Source organism: Geotrypetes seraphini, chromosome 3 (genome assembly GCF_902459505.1).
Source record: "Geotrypetes seraphini chromosome 3, aGeoSer1.1, whole genome shotgun sequence".
Taxonomy (NCBI): Eukaryota; Metazoa; Chordata; class Amphibia; order Gymnophiona; family Dermophiidae; genus Geotrypetes; species Geotrypetes seraphini.
Genome location: NC_047086.1, coordinates 144270292 through 144290862, shown reverse-complemented (window position 1 = coordinate 144290862; position 20571 = coordinate 144270292). Strand labels below are relative to the sequence as shown.

The 20571-nt window shown below is 42.0% G+C and overlaps 1 protein-coding gene across 2 annotated transcripts in view; it reads right to left on the bottom strand.

Moving 5' to 3' along the window:
• ATRAID (all-trans retinoic acid induced differentiation factor) overlaps window positions 1-20571 on the bottom strand; it is a 55811-nt gene that overhangs the window by 11682 nt on the left and 23558 nt on the right. For both annotated transcript variants that reach the window (XM_033939148.1, XM_033939147.1), the window contains exons 3-6: window positions 20332-20462; window positions 11292-11363; window positions 7496-7567; window positions 1061-1182 (exon numbers count right to left, since the gene is read on the bottom strand). In XM_033939148.1, coding sequence (XP_033795039.1) covers window positions 1061-1182; window positions 7496-7567; window positions 11292-11363; window positions 20332-20462 — 397 coding nt within the window. The remainder of the gene's footprint in view (window positions 1-1060; window positions 1183-7495; window positions 7568-11291; window positions 11364-20331; window positions 20463-20571) is intronic.

The window sequence follows — 20571 nt, the reverse complement described above, 5'->3', positions numbered from 1 at the left end:
CCTCCTGCATTTGGTTTTCTTTTTTTGGGGGGGAGGGAGGGAGGGAGAAGGCCTCTGTGGGCAGGACCGAGTGGGCATTCCTTGTGCCAATTTTTTCTTATTAATGAGCTTATTTACATGGTTGGATTGGAGAATGAGAGATCGTGCAGAAAACCACGCAGTGAGCCATTTTCTGCATCAGGTCAGCTAATGCGATTGTTGTTAAACCAGTCAAAACTGGTTTAGTGACGATCGTTAAGACAATCGCTGACTTTTAGTGCATCTAGCTTGGTGGGGCTTGGGCATCCCCACTAGCTGAGGTATTAAGTTTTAAAACTGCAGGGGAGGAAGGCAGAAAAGAAATGCATGGGCCCACCCAGAAATGGACTTCTGGATATGCTTCTGGTAGATTGTCACTGCTTGTCACTTCCACATTTAACATGTATTGAAGACTAAGTAATATGGTATCCATGTTCCTGGGTCAAACTATAGTCTACATTGTGCATGTAAGATCACTTAGTAACAAGAGGAAGCTCTCTAAGAATACGTGATTGCCACTGAAAAAAAAACTAATGGCTCTTTTCCTTTTACCTTATATAGAATTTTTTTTTGTCTCATAAGACTTTGAGAATATACATCATGCATGGGCATAACTGGATTCTAAGGTGTGGAAGAAAACTGTATGAACTGCTTGTAAGACATCTCAGGTAGATCAGTTTACTCCAAATAAAATAAAAGGTGATACAGAGAGAGAAATAATAGGCTTTGGGAAGTTTTTCTCTACAAATGTCTCCAGCAGCCAGGATTTAAATGGAAGTAGTCTAATAGAGCAGTGAGCTGTGACCCAGGGAAGCCCACTGTAGTGCCTTCTGATCTTGGCCAAATCACTTAACTCTCTATTGTCTCAGGTACAAACTTAGACTGTGAGCCCTTCAGGGACAGGAAAATATCTAGTGTATCTGAATGTTACTCACCTGCCGCGACAACTGAATAAGGTGTGGGCTAAATCCAAAATCCTTTCCCTTCCTCCTCCCCAAAACTTTTTTAGACAATAGTTCCCAAAAGCCTCAGCCTCTCATACTTAGCTGTGCTGTGTTATTACAGCTGTCCTTCTGCTGACTACAAATCCTTTCACTGGTATCCACTGAGATATTTTCCCAGGAAACATTCCCGCCAGGGCAGTCCAAAGTAAGTGGCAAAGCTCTAGGAATAAAACCAGAGAAAAAAAACTTTCACTTCTAACAAATAAGGTAAAGGGGATGAGACTTGACACATCACTTTTTCTGTGTAGTTTACACAATCAAAGCAGTTTACATGGGGCAATGAAGTGCTAAATGATTTGCCCAGAGTCACAAGGAGCTGCAGAGGGACTCAAACTCACAAACTCAGGGTGCTGAGGCAACTGCTCTAACCACTAACCCAGTGTTTCTCAACTTCTTCAAGCCAAGTACCTGCCAAGCCTAACAAATACCAACTGAGTACCACTGCCCAAGCTCTGCCCATAACTCCACCCCCATAATAATAGTACTAATTGTAATGCAATTTCTTCCATCCATTTTTCATATACACACAATATAATCTTATTAATACATAATGGTAACCACAAAATTAAACCCCCCCCCACAAATAACACTGTATGCAGAGAATTTGTTAATTATCATTTACCGTATTTTTCGCTCCATAAGACACACTTTTTTTCCACCCAAAAGTGGGTGGAAATCTCGGTGCGTCTTATGGAGCGAGATACAATTTTTAACCCTCCCACTCCCACCATTTTAAAACACCCCCCTCCCTGCCCCCTCCTTTTAAAACACGCTGCTGCTGCACATTTTAAAACACCCTCCTGCCCGCTGCCGCAGTACCTGGTGGTCTAGTGTGTATCCCTCCCTCGCTAGCGGCGCACAGGTCAGGAGCGCGGAAGTCAGGAGCAAGCTTTCTGTGCTCCCACTTGGGCCCGGCCATTATCTGAATGGTTGTCATCAGTTCTCACGAGAACTGATGGCATCCATTCAGATAGCACCACGGAGCCAGGCAGGAGCGCATAAAGCTTGCTCCTGACTTCCGCACTCCAGACCTGTGCACTGCTAGCGAGGGAGGGATACACACTGGACCACCAGCAGCGGGATAGGTGTTTTAAAAGGTGCAATGGGGTGTTTTAAAAGGGGGTGGCGGTGGGGGAAGGTTTTTTTTTTAAAGTACTGGGGGTACGGAGGGATGATTTAAAAGTAACGGTGGGGGGGAAGATTCCTACAGGGTTGGGTGGGTGCCCGTATTTTGGGCGGTGGTGTGCCTGCTAGGTTGCCTGCTGGCTCCCTTCTTCTCAGATCTTTCTATCTTTCTTCTTTTCTCCTTTTTTTTCCTAGGAACTAGGAGACTTGTGGTTAGGGCATTTCATTTCTTTCTTCTGGGGCCTATAAAAGTCAAAGGCCCTGGGATGCTGGGTTGGATCTTCTTTGAGGGCAATGCCTGAGTCGCTGCAAGGGGGGTGAGGGGAGAGAACTGACAGATTTGGGGGGGAGGTTTCTCTGCATTAATGATGACATCTCTATTTACTGGTTGTTGTTTCAGTTTCTGGCAGTTGTATGCTTTATTGTTTATCCTGCTGTTTGGTTTTCTTTTTCAACAATAAAAATTTGTTTACTACAAAAGTATTGGAGGGGTATGGGGGATGATTTAAAAAGATATTGGGGATAATTTATAAGTACTGTTTACGAGAGGATGATTTAAAAAGGTACTGGGAGTTACGGGGGATGATTAAAAAAGGTACTGGGGTGTGTGAAAAATTGTTAGTCAGCTGGGACGGATTCTTCCTGTCCCGGCCTACCACTAGACCACCAGAGATAGGACAGTGTACAGAGCCTGGCAGGGAGGGGGGGACAGGGTGCAAAGCTTGGCAAGGAGTGTGGGGTTAGATGCAGAGCACTGGCAGAGAGAATTTGATTCATAATGTTTTTTTTCTTATTTTCCTCCTCCTCTAAATCTAGGGTGCGTCTTATGGAGCAAAAAATACGGTATATTTGTTTTGGGTTTTTTCAAAGAGGTCAAGGCAGATGATTTTAAAATATGCAATATCACCTCAATAACAACTATAGAAAAATAGACAAATATAGTGTAAAATATAGACAGCAGATATAAATTCTCAAAACTGATCACTAAATTACAAATAAAATAATTTTTCCTACCTTTGTTGTCTGGTGATTTCATGAGTTTCTGGTTGCACTTCCTTCTGACTGCATCCAATATTTCTTTTTCTGCCTCCTGCATGCTTCCTCTCCTCCAGACCTCATTTCTTTCCCCAACCAGCATCTCTCTCTGTCACTCCATGAGTCCAACTTTTCTTCCTCTCTCCTGCACCCCCATTGGCAACATGTCTCCTTCTCTCTCTCTCACTGTCCTTCTCTCATTCCCTCCCATGCTGCACTTTCAGGGGGGAGGGGAAGAGAGAGATCCAGGGTGCATCTCTCCCACTCCCTCTACTGCTACATCCAACTTTTCTCCCTTCTTTCCACCAGTCCAACATCACTTTCTCTCTGCCTCCTGCATGTTTCCTCTCCTTTGGACCTCATTCCCTTCTCCTACCAACATCTCTCTCTGTCCCTCCATGAGTCCAACTTTTCTTCCTCTCTCTCCTCCACCCATATTGGCAACAAGTCTCACTCTCTCTCTCTCACTGTCCATCTGTCTTGAGAGATCCAGGCATCTCTCCCACCCCTCTACTGTCACATTCAACATTTCTCCCTCCCCCCTCCCCGAAGATGACCCAGTTACTTGTTTTAGCTGCACTCGCTCCCTCCTCCCCCAGTGAACTCCGTGCAGGGACGGCGCGAGCAGCGATTCACATGCTGCACTTTGCTGGCCTACAAGTCTTCCCTCCGAGATGAGATTTCCAGGTCAGCTACTTACTTGCAATGTGTGAGTCGCGTCCCTGTACAGAGTTCGCTAGGGGGCGGAGAGAGCGAATACAGCTCCATCAAGTAACTGGGTCGGCTTCAGGGGGGGAGGGGGGCAGGCAAAGAGGGATCCCCAGCAGTGGCTTCAGTGAGGGGGTGGCAGACGAGCAGGCAGGGATCCCCGACAGCAGCGGCTTCTACTGACAGGCAAAGAACATCCTCCACAGCGGCCAGACTGCATACCCCCAACAAGTGGCCCATGTACCCGTATTGAGAAACACTGCACTAAGCCACTCCTAATATAGGGAAGTTCAGGTTCTCCAACAAAGTATTAACACTCAGCAGAAACTCTTATTTGCTGATCAGATAAATCCCTAACCTCAAACAGCCTGAAAGCCTAATTTATGACTTTTTTTAAAAAATAGCTTTATTGAATACAATCAATAAACAAAACACTAGATCAATAGCTTCATAAACACATTTATCAAGGTGCACATGATTCCTTTTGCACACCTCCACTATAACAGATACAACAGCTAAAGCATCTTAAGTCCAATGCTCCCCCAACCCATTCGCCCCCCCCCCAAAAATAATGTAAACGCTTCCAATCAAAAAACATTGCCAGTGGCGAACAAACCTCTCCATTCTATGATCCTTCAGAGCTGTTAATGTATACATTGCAGACCAATCATCTAATAATAATAACTTTATTTTTTCTATACCGCCATAATCTTGCGACTTCTAGTCGGTTTACAGTGAAAGAGAGCTGTACAATCAGCGAATTACAAGGTGAGAACAGGTAGGAAGTCACTGAGTAATCAGTGTTTACAGGTTACAAATAGGTTACAGCATAATCTTAAGCATTTTACATCAAAGGGCTGGATGGTCAGCGAATTACAGAATACAGGTGGTGAGGAAGACACTGAATAGTCAAGAGAAGAACAGAATACATTTGTGAAGAAGTGTAGTATCAACATAAAGAGAAAGGTTTTAGGATGGGGGGCGTTGTCTGGCTGGGAAATAAATCTATTGAATAGAGCGGTCTTGATTTCTTTCTGAAAGGCGCCATAGGTCTGCCTGGCTTTGTTGGTGAAATTGCCTAGCCAGGTTTGCTGTCTGGCAGCTTGAAATTTAAAAGTTCTATCCAGAAAGGTTCTGTATTTACAACCTATGATCTTCGGGTAGGCAAAGAGGTTGCGATTTCTGGTTGTGCTTGTGGGGGTGTAAAGTTCGAAGTGAGGTAATAGGTAAATTGGGGCCATTCCCCATACCAGTTTATAGCAAAAGCAGGAAAACTTGAATAAAGTCCGTGCTTCAATTGGCAACCAGTGCAGCAGTTTATAGTAGGGGCTAATGTGGTCACTTTTCTTTAATCCAAATATTAGTCGGACGGCTGTGTTTTGCACTATCCTTAATTTTCTCAAAGTTTTTTTGGGTGTACCCACATAGATGATATTGCAGTAGTCTAAGGTGGATAGGATCAGTGACTGAACCAGTAGTCTAAAAGATGGAGGGTCGAAATATTTTTTGATGGTTTTTAATTTCCAAAGTGTGTGGAAGCATTTTTTGGTCACCGAGTTTGTGTGTTCGATCAAGGTCAGGTGGGTGTCTATGGTGACTCCTAGTATTTTTATAGTTTTGGATATTGGATGATCATGACCATTTATAAGTGTATTGTTGTTGTGTTGATTTTGTCTTTTGGGCTTGCCATGAAGATTTTTGTCTTTTCTGAGTTGAGTTTCAGTTTAAAATTAATAGACCATTGTTCTATTTCGGTTATGATGTGGGAGATTTGTTTTGAGGTGTCATTGGTCACTTTGGTCACTGGGATTAGGATAGAGATGTCATCAGCGTATATATAGTATATTAGGTTTAACATTTGTAGAAGATGGCCTAAGGAAGAAGTATAGATGTTAAATAAGGTGGGAGATAGGGGGAAACCCTGGGGAACTCCCGATGGACTTTTCCAAGAATTAGAATATTTCCCGTCGTAGACCACTTGATACGATTGTTTCGTTAAGAAGCCTTGGAACCAGGTCCAAACACTTCCCGAGAGGCTCACTGCGTCTAGGCAGTTCAGCATTATTTCATGATCCACTAAGTCAAATGCGCTGCTGAAGTCCAGTTGTAAGATCAGGGCACTGGTACCTTTACTGAAGAGATCATATAGGTGGTTGAGGATAGATCCTAGGACTGTCTCTGTGCTGAATCCTTTTCTAAACCCAGATTGATGGTCATTGAGGAGGTTGAATTTATCTAAGTGATTTACTAGTTCCAGGTTGACCAACCCTTCCAGTAGTTTGGTGAATAAGGGGATACTCGCTATGAGTCTGTAATTGAATGTCAATGCGATTGAGTTCTTCTGATCTTTGGGGATGGGTGTGATCAGTATGCATCCCATATCTTCTTGGTAGGATGCACTTGTAAGAGTGGTTGTTGTCCAATTAAATAGATCCCTTGTGCACAACGATCGGAAGTGTTGTCGCAGTTTCCCACGTACTCACCTTTATAGGACCCCCAGGGACCCCTGAAGACGACTTTTTGTCGAAACGCGGACCGTGTTGGGTCCTGTATCCCTAGTGGACTAGGCCTTCTAGGGCTCTTATGTGGATGATTTATTTTTATGTGGATGGAATTATTTTATGTGGATGATTTCAGTGTACCTTTGGAACTTTGACACTTTCAAATGAAGTCCATTTAAGAACATCATCACTTCACAGAGTTTTTTTTGGTTTTCTCTGGATTTTCTTCTTTGTGGATATTTTGGGGTCAATTCCTTTTGTTTTTTGCATGAAAGCAGAAATACTGCTTACCAGTACTTATTAAGGCAGACAATTGGCGAAACAGCAATTTCCTGGGTGGGTTTCAGGAATAGAGTGCGGATTTACAAGAAAGACTAGCAAAAGGTAAGAACCTACTCTTTTGTTCTTGTACAATCCTACTCTATTCCTGGACTAGTGGGACATAACAGAGCAGTCTCGTAGAGTCAGGGTGGGACCGATAAGCCCGCTGCCAAAACAGAGGAACCAAAAGCAACATCTTGCTTGGCTGCCATATCAATCCTGTAAAACTTGGTGAAAGTATGTAAAAAAGGACCAAGTAGCAACCCTACAAATTTCCTCCAAAGATATCGCCGACGATCGCCAAAGAGGAGAAAATACCTCTAGTAGAATGAGCCTGCACAGACAGTGGTGTGTGTGTGGGGAGGGGGGGCTTCTTTCCAGCTGCTACATAGGCAGAAGAAATAGGCATAAGGATTCATCTGGAAATGGTGGCTTTGGAAGCCAGCTGCCTTACAGGCAGGACCCACCAGCAAACATGTGGTCAGAAACCCGAAATTTGTTTGTGACTTCCTGGTACTGCAACGGAATGCTGTGCATATCCAGGGATTGTAACACCCGATCCTGCGCCCTCAAACTGGAGGAAATGAAAGTAGGAAGATGAACCTCCTAGTTAATGTGGAAGCTATACATATCATATACTGGAAGGTTCATGCTAGACTCTGGAAAAATCACAGTAATGCTGAAAGACAGACATCTGGTAAACATCAAAATTTCAATCCTGAACCCCTCCCCCCCACATATCTGACAATATAGCATGCTAGACCCCATCAGATAGGCACTTACAAGTACTGCAGATAGACGAAGCCCTGGAAGAAAGAATCAGACACATTCTGTAGGGGGTTTTCTGAAAGGTCCCTGCAAAGGGAAAGATAAGAAGTTTATTTATTTTTCAGATCTGCTTCTTCCATTATTATCAGAAATTGCCGATATGGCTGAAAGAATTAATTAATGAACACAAATGTGCCCACAGATTAAAGATGTTCATGGCACACACAATACAATCCTGGATGTGTGCATATGTGTATACTTATAACACATGTAGGACATATCACTTCTCCTATGTTCATGCATACACACTCATACTTATATTCTCTCATACACCACAGCACTCTAAAAAAATGCAAATAAAAATAAAAGGATCAAAGAAAGGCATCACAATGATTATAGGGATGGAACATCTCCCTTACAATCAAAGGCTGAATGTGTTAGAACTCTTCACCCTGGAGTAACAATGAAGTGCTGCTCCCGATGCTCATAGGAACTCTATGAGCGTTGGGAGCAGTGTGGACCATTCAGCGAAGCTCACCGTGCTACAAACTGCTAGTGCAGTTTGATAGAAGAGCCCCTTAATTGAGTTGAATCAAAGAGACCTCAGTACTGGGGCACTGCTTTCAATGATATAGGCAGGGTTACCCAAGATAGTAGCTCAAAAGTGGTACTAGTAACACTTGTGCCTAAATGAGTCCACTCCGTACATCATGTCTCTTAATTAAAAAAAAATATATAAAGCAAATGGTGCAGTCCCAATAATATGTTCGAAAATGACATTGTCATCTTGATATAGGGACACTGGATCATCTGCTGTTCTATTGTCTTTTGATATTCAATTTCTGGAAGTCGATATGGGGACAGATTACTGCTATACTTGAGGCATCGATTCCTTTGACATATGAGGCAGTCATATGTGGGACGATATTACATCTGAAGCCCTCATTAGACAGATATAGAGGGTGGCTTTTCCTTATCATGACCGGGGTAGCCATACAAATGGTTACACGCAACTGGAAGAACTGAGATCGCCTTAACTTTAATTTTTGGTGGGCAAATCTATGTTTAATTTATAGATTTGAAAAAATGAACATGGATATACTGGGACATACTAAGAGATTTAAGTTAATCTGGGGCCCTTTGATATCTTTTATGGATTCATTGCAATTATTTTTTCCTTTGTTCCTGTTGGTATATTGCACACACCCAGGGGGAGGGAGGGTGGGGGGATATTTCTTTGTATGGTTCTATTCCCTTATGAAATGTTGATTGGGTGGGTTTTTTTTTTTGTATGGATTTTGATTGATTATAAATGCATATATGATTAATATTATTTGTATAGATACTGTAATGCATTTTTGTTAGCTTTAGAAACTCAATAAAGATTTAAAAAAAAAAACCAAAACAAAAAAAATGTGTACGAAATGCTCTTTAGTTATTTTCGAGAATGGTACACATTTATAAAAGGGGTATTAAAATGTCAAAAAAATAGAAAGAAAAGAACATGATACAGAAATCTTAAATTATAAAAATATAATCTTGGAAAACAAAAATAAAGATTAATATAAAGAAAAAGTCAATATAAAAATACAAAAAAATAATTTAAAAAGGCACCAAAAGTAAACAAAACCGTATAAAGGAAAAGCACCACATGTGGAGATCATATCTGAAGAGTGATTGTGCTATCAGTATTACATAGATTTCTCATAAATACCTTCAACACCATGAGTAGGCGTAAACGTTGATTATGTGTACTCAATCACAATGAGAAAAACCAGCAGTAATTTTGAAAAAAAAAAACGTTTGCTATCACATAGGAAAAAAAAGAAGAAAAACATCTCAACTGAACTTAGGAAAAGAACAGAGGACAACAATGAGACTCAACTTTTTACGAGAAGATGGCCAAAAATTTTAGTGGCAAACAATATTAATAACCTAAAGTAGAGAAAGACCTGGCTCACTGCTTAAAATATCATGGAATTTATATTCTTGGAGAACAGAAACCCTTATGCTTATGTTGTTTAGAGGCACAAAACAACATTAACTTGCTCTGGCTCCAATCCGTCTTCTGTTGATCATTCACAGACTGTTTCCAGCAGCGTCTCAAACCGCTGCTATAATCTTCCCGTAGAAATCTCTGCTTGATTTCTATGGGAAGTTTATAGCAGCGGTTTGAGACACTGCTGAAAACAGCCTATGAATGATCAACAGAAGACGGATTGGAGCCAGAGCAAGTTAAATGTTTGGTTTCATTTTTTGATGTTTGGCTTGAAGGACGATTAGTCTATACTGTGCTGCTGTGCGCACTTGCATTCTTGGAGACTTTAATAAAGAATAGTTTGAAGCATTTTCTAACTGAGAGTTTTTTTGGGCCATATGAAGCCTATCTGAGGCCTTTTTTCTCCCAATTTTTTTTGAGTCACCAAGAAAGCTGTTTACTGACTTAGCCTGTAGGAACGCATAGTTTTTGACTGGTCTTCTGTACTGAATGTGGATAAGATACTGAGTTTTTTGGCAATTGAAATCACCCATTATTATACTGTTGCCCAATTCTCCAGCTTTCCTAATCTCTGAAAACATTTCTTCATCTGTCTGCTCATTTTGTCCCGGGGGATGGGGAACACAGTTGAATTCCCACAGTTGAATTCCCATTGTAATGTAATGTAATTTATTTCTTATATACCGCTACATCCATTAGGTTCTAAGCGGTTTGAAGAAAATATACATTAAGATTATAAATGAGAAGTAAGAAGGTACTTAAAAAATTCCCTTACTGTCCCGAAGGCTCACAATCTAACTAAAGTACCTGGAAATTAATAAAGAAGAGAAAATAAAGATGGTTGAAAAAAGAAAAATTCTATGTGAATTTATAGGATGGAAATTAAACTGACAGTGAAGAACTGTATGAAAAATACATATGGAATTCAGTTAGAGAGGGTAGGTTACAATCTATTTATGGTATTTGTTTAATTGGAAGGTGTTAAGGTGGGTAATTTGGGGGAAGGTTATCTGAAGGTAGGTGAATCTTCTGGAGGTAAAAGAGGAGGGGTTAAGATATTTGGATGAATTTTTTGAAAAGCAGGGTTTTGATTTCTTTTCTGAATGTTTTGAAGTTGTCTGATATTGTCATAAGATTGGAGATGGAATGGTTGATTTTTGCTGCTTGTGACCCTCGGTAAGTCATTTGACCCTCTTTTGCCCCTGGTACAAAAACTTAGGGCTCCTTTTACAAAGCCGCGCTAGCGGTTTTATCGCACGCACTGGATTAGCGCGCACTAGCCGGAAATTTACCGCCTGATCAAAAGGAGGCGGTAGCGGCTAGCGCGTGTGGCAAGTTAGCGCACGCTATTCCGCGTGTTAAGGCCCTAGCGCGGCTTTGTAAAAGGAGCCCATAGACTGTGAGCCCACTAGTGACAGAGAAAGTACTTGCATACGTCTAGAAGCTGCATATGTCTAGTAGAACTATAGAAATGATTAGTAGTAATTGTAGCAGTAGATCTAACGTTATGTAAGTTCCTAGAACCCCTGAAATCTGTAAGCTTACTGGTGGCTTAGCAAGCATGCCGTGGGGTAACAAAATGCTGGTTTAAGACATTTTGTGAATAAAGGGACATTCCTCACTTTCTCTTTCCTCCCCAAACTCACAAGCAGCACAGACCGAAGCTCCCATTCAGAGCCCTGCAGTGGACATGCATGCTAGCAACATTGTTGGGTACATTTTGCAATTTCCTAAATTTGTCTGCCTGAGAGAACATGTGATAGAAGTCAAAGAAGAGGGGAACTAGTCTGTCAAACATAATTACATACTTACAGAACAACAACAGTGCTGGCATTTTGCAGTTCAGTGTCCATGTGGGTCAAGGAACAGTTCCAAAGATCCAGCCTACAAGAGAAAAAAAACAACTATTCAGAGGGACATCTGATCTCCAAATGAGCTACATGCAATTATAGCAGGTATGTTCCAAGATACCTACAATCTGTTTTGTATATTAGACAAGTGAAGTGACTTGCCCCAAATCACAAAAGTGTCAGTGGATAAGAAAGATCTGAAACTTGGCTTCCCTAAGTCTTGGCCTGCTACTCTAACTAGGCTATAGCTGTCAGCAGGTTATTTATTTATTTGGATTTTTATCCCGTCCTCCCAGTAGCTCAGAACGGTTTACAAATGAACATACACAGTGGGGAGTAACTAGACATATAAGTAGTACAACAGGTTTAGTGATTGGATTTATAGATTTTGGAGAGAATTAAATACAGGGAGAGTATAGCAGAAAGAGAGAAGGGGGAAATACAGTAGTTTAGTTTAAGGAAAGTTATATGCGTTTAGGTACAATTTGTTAGTGGAGAGAGTAAGAGAGGGTTATACTGGAGTTCGGGAAGGTGATAGGAGAGTGGAGGGGTGGGGCGTAAGGGGGGGAGAAGACAGAGGAGATCTTTAGTTGAAGAGGAGGGTCTTTACCGATTTACGGAATGTTACTTGGATTCTCATCATTGCCTTTATAACTATACCTCTGCCCATATTTATAACATCTACAAACAAATACCTAGCTAATTAGATTGAGAAGGTGCTCTCTCAGAATTTGATAAATTAAAGGAGTAGCCTAAGGGTTAGTGCAACAGCCTGGGGAACCTGGCTTAATTCCTGCTGCAGCCCCAAATGACCCTGGGCAAGTCACTTAACACTCCATTGGCCCAGGTACAGAATAAGTACATGATAAAATATGCAAAATGCGCCGATTATAACCACAGAAAGACAGTACAATGGAACCTCAGGTGTCAAACATAATTCATTCCTAATGACTGTTTGAAAACAGATTTGTTTGAAAACTGAAACCATTTTCCCATATGAATTAATGTAAAATGAATTAATCTAATCCCAAACCCCAGATGATTGCTTATTTAAACCTTTATAACAGTATCATGCATAAGATCCTATACAAAAACAATGAATATGCATAAAATCTTACACAAAATGGATAAAAACAAACAGATAAAATATAGATAAAAATTTAACTTCACTTTACCTGTACGGAGGAGAGTTGATAGCGTAAACAAAAGGTGGTGAGGAAGGGGAATCCCCTTCCATAAAAATATCAGATAACTGTCCTTCTTGGGGGGGGGGGGGTTCCTCTCTCTTTTCTGTCTCTTGGCACCACTTGATTCTGCTTGACACTCACTGGGCCTGTCTCACTATATCTCAAGCTTCATTGAAAATGATGTCACACTTGGTGATAAAACATCAATCAAAAACAAAGAGTCGCAGTGACCTGCAACTCTTAGTTTTTGATTGATGTTTTATCACCAAGAGTGACATCATTTTCAGTGATGCTTGAGATTGCAATGACCCCTAATGCAGGCGGTTTTGTCTTGCCGAAACATAGTACTGTGTCCTTGGATTGAAATAAACAAGTTTTGATTTCATCCTGCTGGCTCCCGTGGATTGCTCACTGTCCTTTCCCACTGTTTTTCTTGCTTGTACTGTTACTGTGGGTTCCTGTCCTGTCGGTCTTTTGGTGGTACCTGTACTTCCACTAGCTCCTCCATATCAGCATTGTCAACTTCCAAGCCCATGTTTTTGCCCAGAGACACAATATCATCAAAAGCAGCAACAGACTGAGTTTCGAAGCCTTCAATGTCTCTGCCTGCTACACAGTCTGGTCACAATTTCCTCCAGGCTGAGTTCATGGTCCTGTAAGTCACTTGCCCCCCAGGCTTTGTCAATGATTCTTAAGCAATGGAGGATGTTGAAGTGATTTTTCCAGAATTCTCCGAGTGTTAATTCAAATGTCACTTCAAAGCATCTTTGAAACAGTGCTTTGGGTATAGAGTTTCTTAAAGTTTGAAATGACCTGCTGGTCCTATGGGCTGAATTAGAGAAGTTGTGTTAGGGGGCAGGAAATTCACTGTGATAAAATCAACTTCCTCTATGAACACATCCTCCAAGCCCAGAGGGTGAGCAGGAGCATTGTCCATCATAAGAAGGCATTTTATTGTCAATTTTTTTTCTTGAAGATATTTTCTTACATTTGGGGAAAAGACTTCATGGATCCACTCAATAAAAAATTGGCTGGTTACCCAAGCCTTACTATTAGCCCTCCATATAACAGACAATCTAATTTTCATCATGTTATTTTTCTTAAACACCCACGGATTCTCAGAGTGGTACACAAGCAATGGCTTGACCTTGAAGTGGAATTCTGTTCCTGCTGATATTATTCAAGAGTTTTTCAAATAAAATCTAAAACTGTTTATTTTCAAGCATTAGTAAGAGATAATCCGTGTGTCTGAAACAGCAGAAGAGGGAGGTAGGAAAAATTCTATACAAATATACTTTCTGTAGAAGTAATGGAGGGATAACCTAATGTTTAGTGCAGCAGCCAGAGGACCACAGGACCTGGGTTTGATTCCCACTGCAGTTCCTATTGACGCTGGGCAAGTCACTTAATCCTCCATTGCCCCAGATACAAAATAAGGACCTGTATGTAATATGTAAACTGCTTTGCTTGTAACCATTAAAAGGTGGTATATCAAGACTCATCTCCTTTCCTTAAAAACAGGGATATGAAGTATGTGATAGACCAACTCTTCTTTCCTAAAGATCTGAATCACTAAATCACAGCCCCAACTGTGCTTCCATTCCCCTCCTCTTCCCCCAAGTCAGCTAACCAACTAATCAGCTGCCCAGCAGAACTGTACAAGGCTGTCTTGAAACAGAACTGCAGGCATTGAGGGATCATTTACTGTTAGCATGCACTATCTACAGCAGGGTCCATAGGCAGCAAATAGCATGTGCTAACCATTTTCTCAGTGGTCAGTTATGGATGTGAAAGCTGGACACTATAGAAACAAGACAGAAAGTCAACAGACATTTGAGCTTTGGTGTTGGAGAAGGATTTTATATGTGCCGTAGACCGCCAGAAGAACTAACAAATCGATTCTGGAAGAGATCAAACTGGCTATGTCACTCAAATGATGAAGTTACGACTGTTTTATTTTGGTCATACTGTCAGAAGAGAAAGATCATTGGAGGAGGTCATCATGTTTGGGAAGATCAAAGGAACCAGGCGAAGAGGGTGACCTGCAATCAGATGGTTGGACACATTGAAAACAACCATGGGGATGATGCTGGAGGACCTTACCGGATTAGCAGAAAACCCATTTCTTTTTAGATCTGTAATCCATCAAGTCACTAGGACTTGAACACGAGTTGATCGCACCTAACTAACTAACCAACCATTTAGTGAAGGACCTCCTGTGTATAGGAGTGCAGCTGTTGCAATGCATATGAGAACATACTGTCTCACAGACCTGTAATTTCTGCTTTCATACCAGCAATTCCATTTCTGAGTGCCACACTCTAAACAACATTTATAAACTGCACTATCCTACAAATTCTAGGTGGTATACAATGTCAACATACTGTACATAAAACATACAAAATCAAACAGAACATACAATAAATCAGTGCAATCATTCTAATAGTCTGTAATACCGCTCTCAGAGATCCATGCTTGGTACACTTCCAAAAGAGATGTAATTTCAACAATTTTCTAAATTCCTCAAATAATGTGGAAGAGACTATTCCATAACCAGGTTCCCTCAACCTGAACTACTGATGATCCATAAGTTTCAAGTTGAATCTGTCTAAAAGTTGGAACATCGAATAATAATTTACTGAATGATCACAATGCACGAGTTGGTCTGTATATTCTAAAGAAAGGCTGCAAGGACCAAAAGGTACTTCATTGTTCAATGCCTTAAAAATTAATGAGAGAACCTTAAATTGAACCTGATAGGATGTCGGGAGCCAATGTAACTCCATTAATAGAAGAGTAATATGACAAGAATGTGGAAGACCTTGCAGTTGCATTCTGAGCCACCTTACCTGTAAGATACTTGTTTCGTAATAGTAGTAGTTACAATCTCAAATAAAAACCATCACTCATATTTGCCCCTGTACAGGTCATTGGTGAGGCCCCACTTGGAGTATTGTGTTCAGTTTTGGAGACCGTATCTGGCGAAAGACGTAAGAAGACTTGAGGCGGTCCAGAGGAGGGCGACGAAAATGATAGGAGGCTTGCGCCAGAAGACGTATGAGGAGAGACTGGAAGCCCTGAATATGTATACCCTAGAGGAAAGGAGAGACAGGGGAGATATGATTCAGACGTTCAAATACTTAAAGGGTATTAACGTAGAACAAAATCTTTTCCAGAGAAAGGAAAATGGTAAAACCAGAGGACATAATTTGAGGTTGAGGGGTGGTAGATTCAGGGGCAATGTTAGGAAATTCTACTTTACGGAGAGGGTGGTGGATGCCTGGAATGCGCTCCTGAGAGAGGTGGTGGAGAGTAAAACTGTGACTGAGTTCAAAGAAGCGTGGGATGAACACAGAAGATTTAGAATCAGAAAATAATATTAAAGATTGAACTAGGCCAGTTACTGGGCAGACTTGTACCGGCTGTGTCTGTGTATGGCCGTTTGGAGGAGGATGGGCAGGGGAGGGCTTCAATGGCTGGGAGGGTGTAGATAGGCTGGAGTAAGTCTTAACAGAGATTTCGGCAGTTGGAACCCAAGCACAGTACCGGGTAAAGCTTTGGATTCTCGCCCAGAAATAGCTAAGAAGAAAAAAAAAAAAAAAATTTAAATTGAATCAGGTTGGGCAGACTGGATGGACCATTCGGGTCTTTATCTGCCGTCATCTACTATGTTACTATGTTACAGGTGATTATGTTTTTGGGGGTAGATTGATTGTGAGCCTGCCAGGACAGATAGGGAAAATTGCTCGAGTATCTGAATAAATTCATGTATACCGTTCTGAGCTCCCCTGGGAGAAAGGTATAGAAAATTGAATAAATAAAATAAAAATAAATAGTTTTCCCCAGCTTTATCCTGCTCCTTTGAGCTTCCAAACCCAGTTGCAACTTACATGAAGTGAAGCAGCCTTCATTCACAGCTATCCATGGATTCTTCACCCCCTCCATCTAGTCCACCTGTTATAGCAACAGTCTTCTGGCTGATTGTTCCATCTGAAACCCAGTGTGCTCTCAAACCAGCCAGTAGATGCTGCTGTTGCACAAGAGATGTACCACTATCTCTCCTTCAGGCTGTAAAAAGTTGCTTACACAGCAACCTTAGCTTGCCAGCCTGAGGAACAGAGTCCACACATTAACTCTGGGTCTTCAACACATCAGAATGCAACAATAACACTGGACCATCAGACCAGACCAAAAATGTCTTCTTTTTGTAATCACCATGTTCATTACAAGCAGATTGGTTTCATAGCAGTTCACAAATAAAATAACTCTGCATGAAATAAAAATCAGTTTTGACATATCTGCGACCCATTGAATACAAAAAGTCCATCCTCCCACCAATCACCCAAATGATAGCCCCCCCTGTCCCCTTCCCGCCGCAATCAAGCTGCCCAATCCTGCTCTAAAGGCCTGGTGGGTTGGGCTGCCCCCTAACCTGGTTGTACGGATGTTCTGTTTAGAGCGTTACACAGAGTGCTCATTACAATGCTAATGAGCTCCTTGTAATGCATTAGTATAGAATTCTCGGTGGCTGCTACGAGGATCATTAGCAGCCATAGAAAACCCTTTTGTGCATCGGGAGGGGAACATTCCATGCAAGACTGCTTTAACGAGTCTTACTGCCACAGAAAGCTTTTACGTTTCCAAATACACAGGGAAAATGTAGCAATTAAGAGTCAGAAAGCTTTTAAGCATTACAGAAAGCTTTTAAGCATTGGGGGCCCTACTGAGCAGGTAAGATATTTTAATGCAAATTTTCAGTACACCCTATCACATTACAAACCATTTTTACTGCTTTGTCACCTTATCATCATCTATCCATGGCCTAGATTCACTAAGAACACCAATCGTGTCCCGACCACTTTGCGACCTGATTGTTCCCCGACCCGATTCAGTAGCCTTGGTGCCGAGCAACCTCAGATCCGATCTGCACTTGCAAATGAGGGGGAACGGCATACAAATGTAGGCAGGCAGTGATTCACTAAACAAATCTGGAACACCGATTGGGCTGGCCAATCAACAAAAGAAGCGACTGCTGGGGACCAGTCTCTCAAGTGCTTTCCGACTGCATCTCCTGCTCTCTGCCTGGATTCTCCTACTCTCCTGCCCCGACTCCTCCTCGCCGCCCTACTCTCTGCCCCGAATCTCCTCTTGCCGCCCCGACTCACCGCCTTGGCTCCCTGCCCTGAATCTCTATTGCCACCCCGACTCTCCTCCACAGGCTCACGAAGTATTAAAAAGAAAAAAAAAAAAGTTTCCAGCTCTGCCGGACATGGAGGGCCAGCGCATGTGCAGACCATCTACAGGCAAATAATATGGTTTGTGCATGCTTCGGGATCACTGGAGAGCGATCCATGCAGTCGGTTGGGGGCGTGATTCCAATCGCTTTGTGAATCAGCCCCCCGGCCATGGATCAGATCGGATCCCTGACAGATTGGATTCATGGCCTTAATGAATCTAGCCTCATATCTAAGAGCATAAGAATTGCTGCTGTTGGGTCAGACCAGTGGTCCATCATGCCCAGCAGTCCGCTCGCGGGGCAGCCCATGGTCAAAGACCAACGCCCTAACTGAGACTAGCACTACCTGCGTACGTTCTGGTTCAGCAGGAACTTGTCTAACTATGTCTTGAATCCCTGGAGGGTGTTTTCCCCTACGAAAGACTCCGGAAGAGCGTTCCAGTTTTCTACTACTCTCTGAGTAAAGAAGAACTTCCTTACATTAGAAACATAAAAGATGATGGCAGAAAAGGGCCATAGCCTATCAAGTCTGCCCACTCTAATAACCCACCCCCCTTGATTTTACCCCCCTAGAGATCCCACATGTGTATCCCATTTCCTTTTAAAATCTGGAACGCTGCTGGCCTCAATCACCTGAAGTGGAAGTTCATTCCAATGATCAACCACCCTTTCGGTGAAAAAAAACTTCCTGGTGTCGCCATGAAATTTCCCACCCCTGATTTTCAGTGGGTGTCCTCTTGTGGCCGAGGGATCTTTAAGAAATAAGATATCATCTTCCACCTCGATGAGGCCCGTGATATATTTAAACGTTTCAATCATGTCTCCTCTCTCTCTACATTCCTCGAGTGAGTATAGCTGCAATCTGTTCAGCCTTTCCTCATACGGGAGATCTTTGAGCCCCGAGACCATCCTGGTGGCCATTCGTTGAACCGACTCAACTCTCAGCACATCTTTTTGGTAATGTGGTCTCCAGAATTGTACACAATATTCTAGATGAGGTCTCGCCATGGATCTGTACAACAGCATTATGACTTCGGGCTTCCAGCTGACGAAACTCCTACGGATACAACCTATCATTTGGCTTGCCTTTGATGAAGCCTTCTCCACTTGATTGGCAGTTTTCATGTCTTCGCTCATGATTAAGTCACGTTCTGCCTTAGTCCTAGCTAAGGTCTCACCTTATCTTCAGTACCTTGAATGTTTCGATCATGTCCCCTCTCAATCTCCTCTGTTCGAGGGAGAAAAGGCCCAGTTTCTCTAATCTTTCACTGTACAACTCCTCCAGCCCCTTAACCATCTTAGTGGCTCTTCTCTGGACCCTTTCGAGTAGTACCGTGTCCTTCTTCATGTACGGCGACCAGTGCTGGACGCAGTACTCCAGGTGAGGGCGCATCATGGCCTGGTACAGCGGCATGATACCTTCTCCGATCTGTTTGTGATCCCCTTCTTTATCATTCCTAGCATTCTGTTTGCCCTTTTTGCTGCCGCCACACATTGCGTGGACGGCTTCATCTCTATGTCTCCAGCCCTGTTTCTCATCTTGTCCACCCCTCCCTCCTCCTGTCATTGGAATGCTTTTATGTTTCACTTCTCTATATTGGTATTTGTCAACATTTGCTTATTTCTTTCTTTCTTTTTATTTTTTTTTTGTAAATCTTTATTGATTTTCTAAAGTTAACAAAAATGCAGTACAGTATCTATACAAATAATATTAATCATATATGCATTTATAATCAATCAAAATCCATACAACAAAACAGCAACCCCCCCACCCAACCAATATTTCACAAGGGAATGAAACCATGACAGAAATACCCCCCTCCCATCCTCCCTTATTATTATTTCTGATCTGAAGAAGGGTTACCTTCAAAAGCTAATCAAACAATGTACTAAGTTAGTCCAATAAAAAATGTATCACCTTTATTCCTTTTGTTTTATTTCTATATTACCTTAAAAAGAGTGGAATAACATGATTACCACACCATTTCACAGTAAACCCAGCAAATTTTCACCTAAAAATCCCCCTAAATCTAGTCAATCAAAATTAGACTATCTAGTTTTGAGCAGCCGATTCCAAACTTAGGGGTTCTTTTACTAAAAGCGTGCGGTAAATGCTAACGCATGTTAACATGTCCATTATATCCTATAGACGCGTTAGCATTTAGCATAACAATTCTGAAAATACAAACAGAGAAAACAGTAGAGTAACTGATCCCCCAATTCGTCTCACTTCCTCTGCTGACATAGATGTTGTCTTCCCATCTAGACTCCTTTCCAGACCACCAAAGCCCCCCCCCCAAACTTTGATGGGACAGCTATCGAAACTCACTGCACTGTCAATACACTTGGTTCCAATCTACACTTGGAACCAAGTGCCAATGGCTAACTGGGAAAAATCCCCAGGTTATTACAAATGAAGGTTCATGGCACCAGATCCAAACTCTAGCTCCCATTGAGCTGGAAGTGCAAAAGAGAGAAAAATAAATTGCCAATTCACCCCCCCCCCCCAAAAAAAAAAAAACCATGAAGAATATTCATCAAGTAATCAGAAGCTCTGGTTATACAGTGACCTCACTTACCCTGCAATGACCTCACTACCATCCTGCTTCCTTAGGCAGCAGCGCCCCTTTAATTCCAGCTTGGGATTGGAATGGCAGAAACTGGCCACTTCAGAACCATTTCTAAGGTCCCCTGGGCACCGACTGCAGACCTATTAACAGAAAGACAAGAATTATCTTAACGAAGGCAATGACCAACAAGAAGTCTTCATCAGCTTTCGGAAGGCTCATTTCTGCAGCTGAGGCAACAAATTTAAGGAA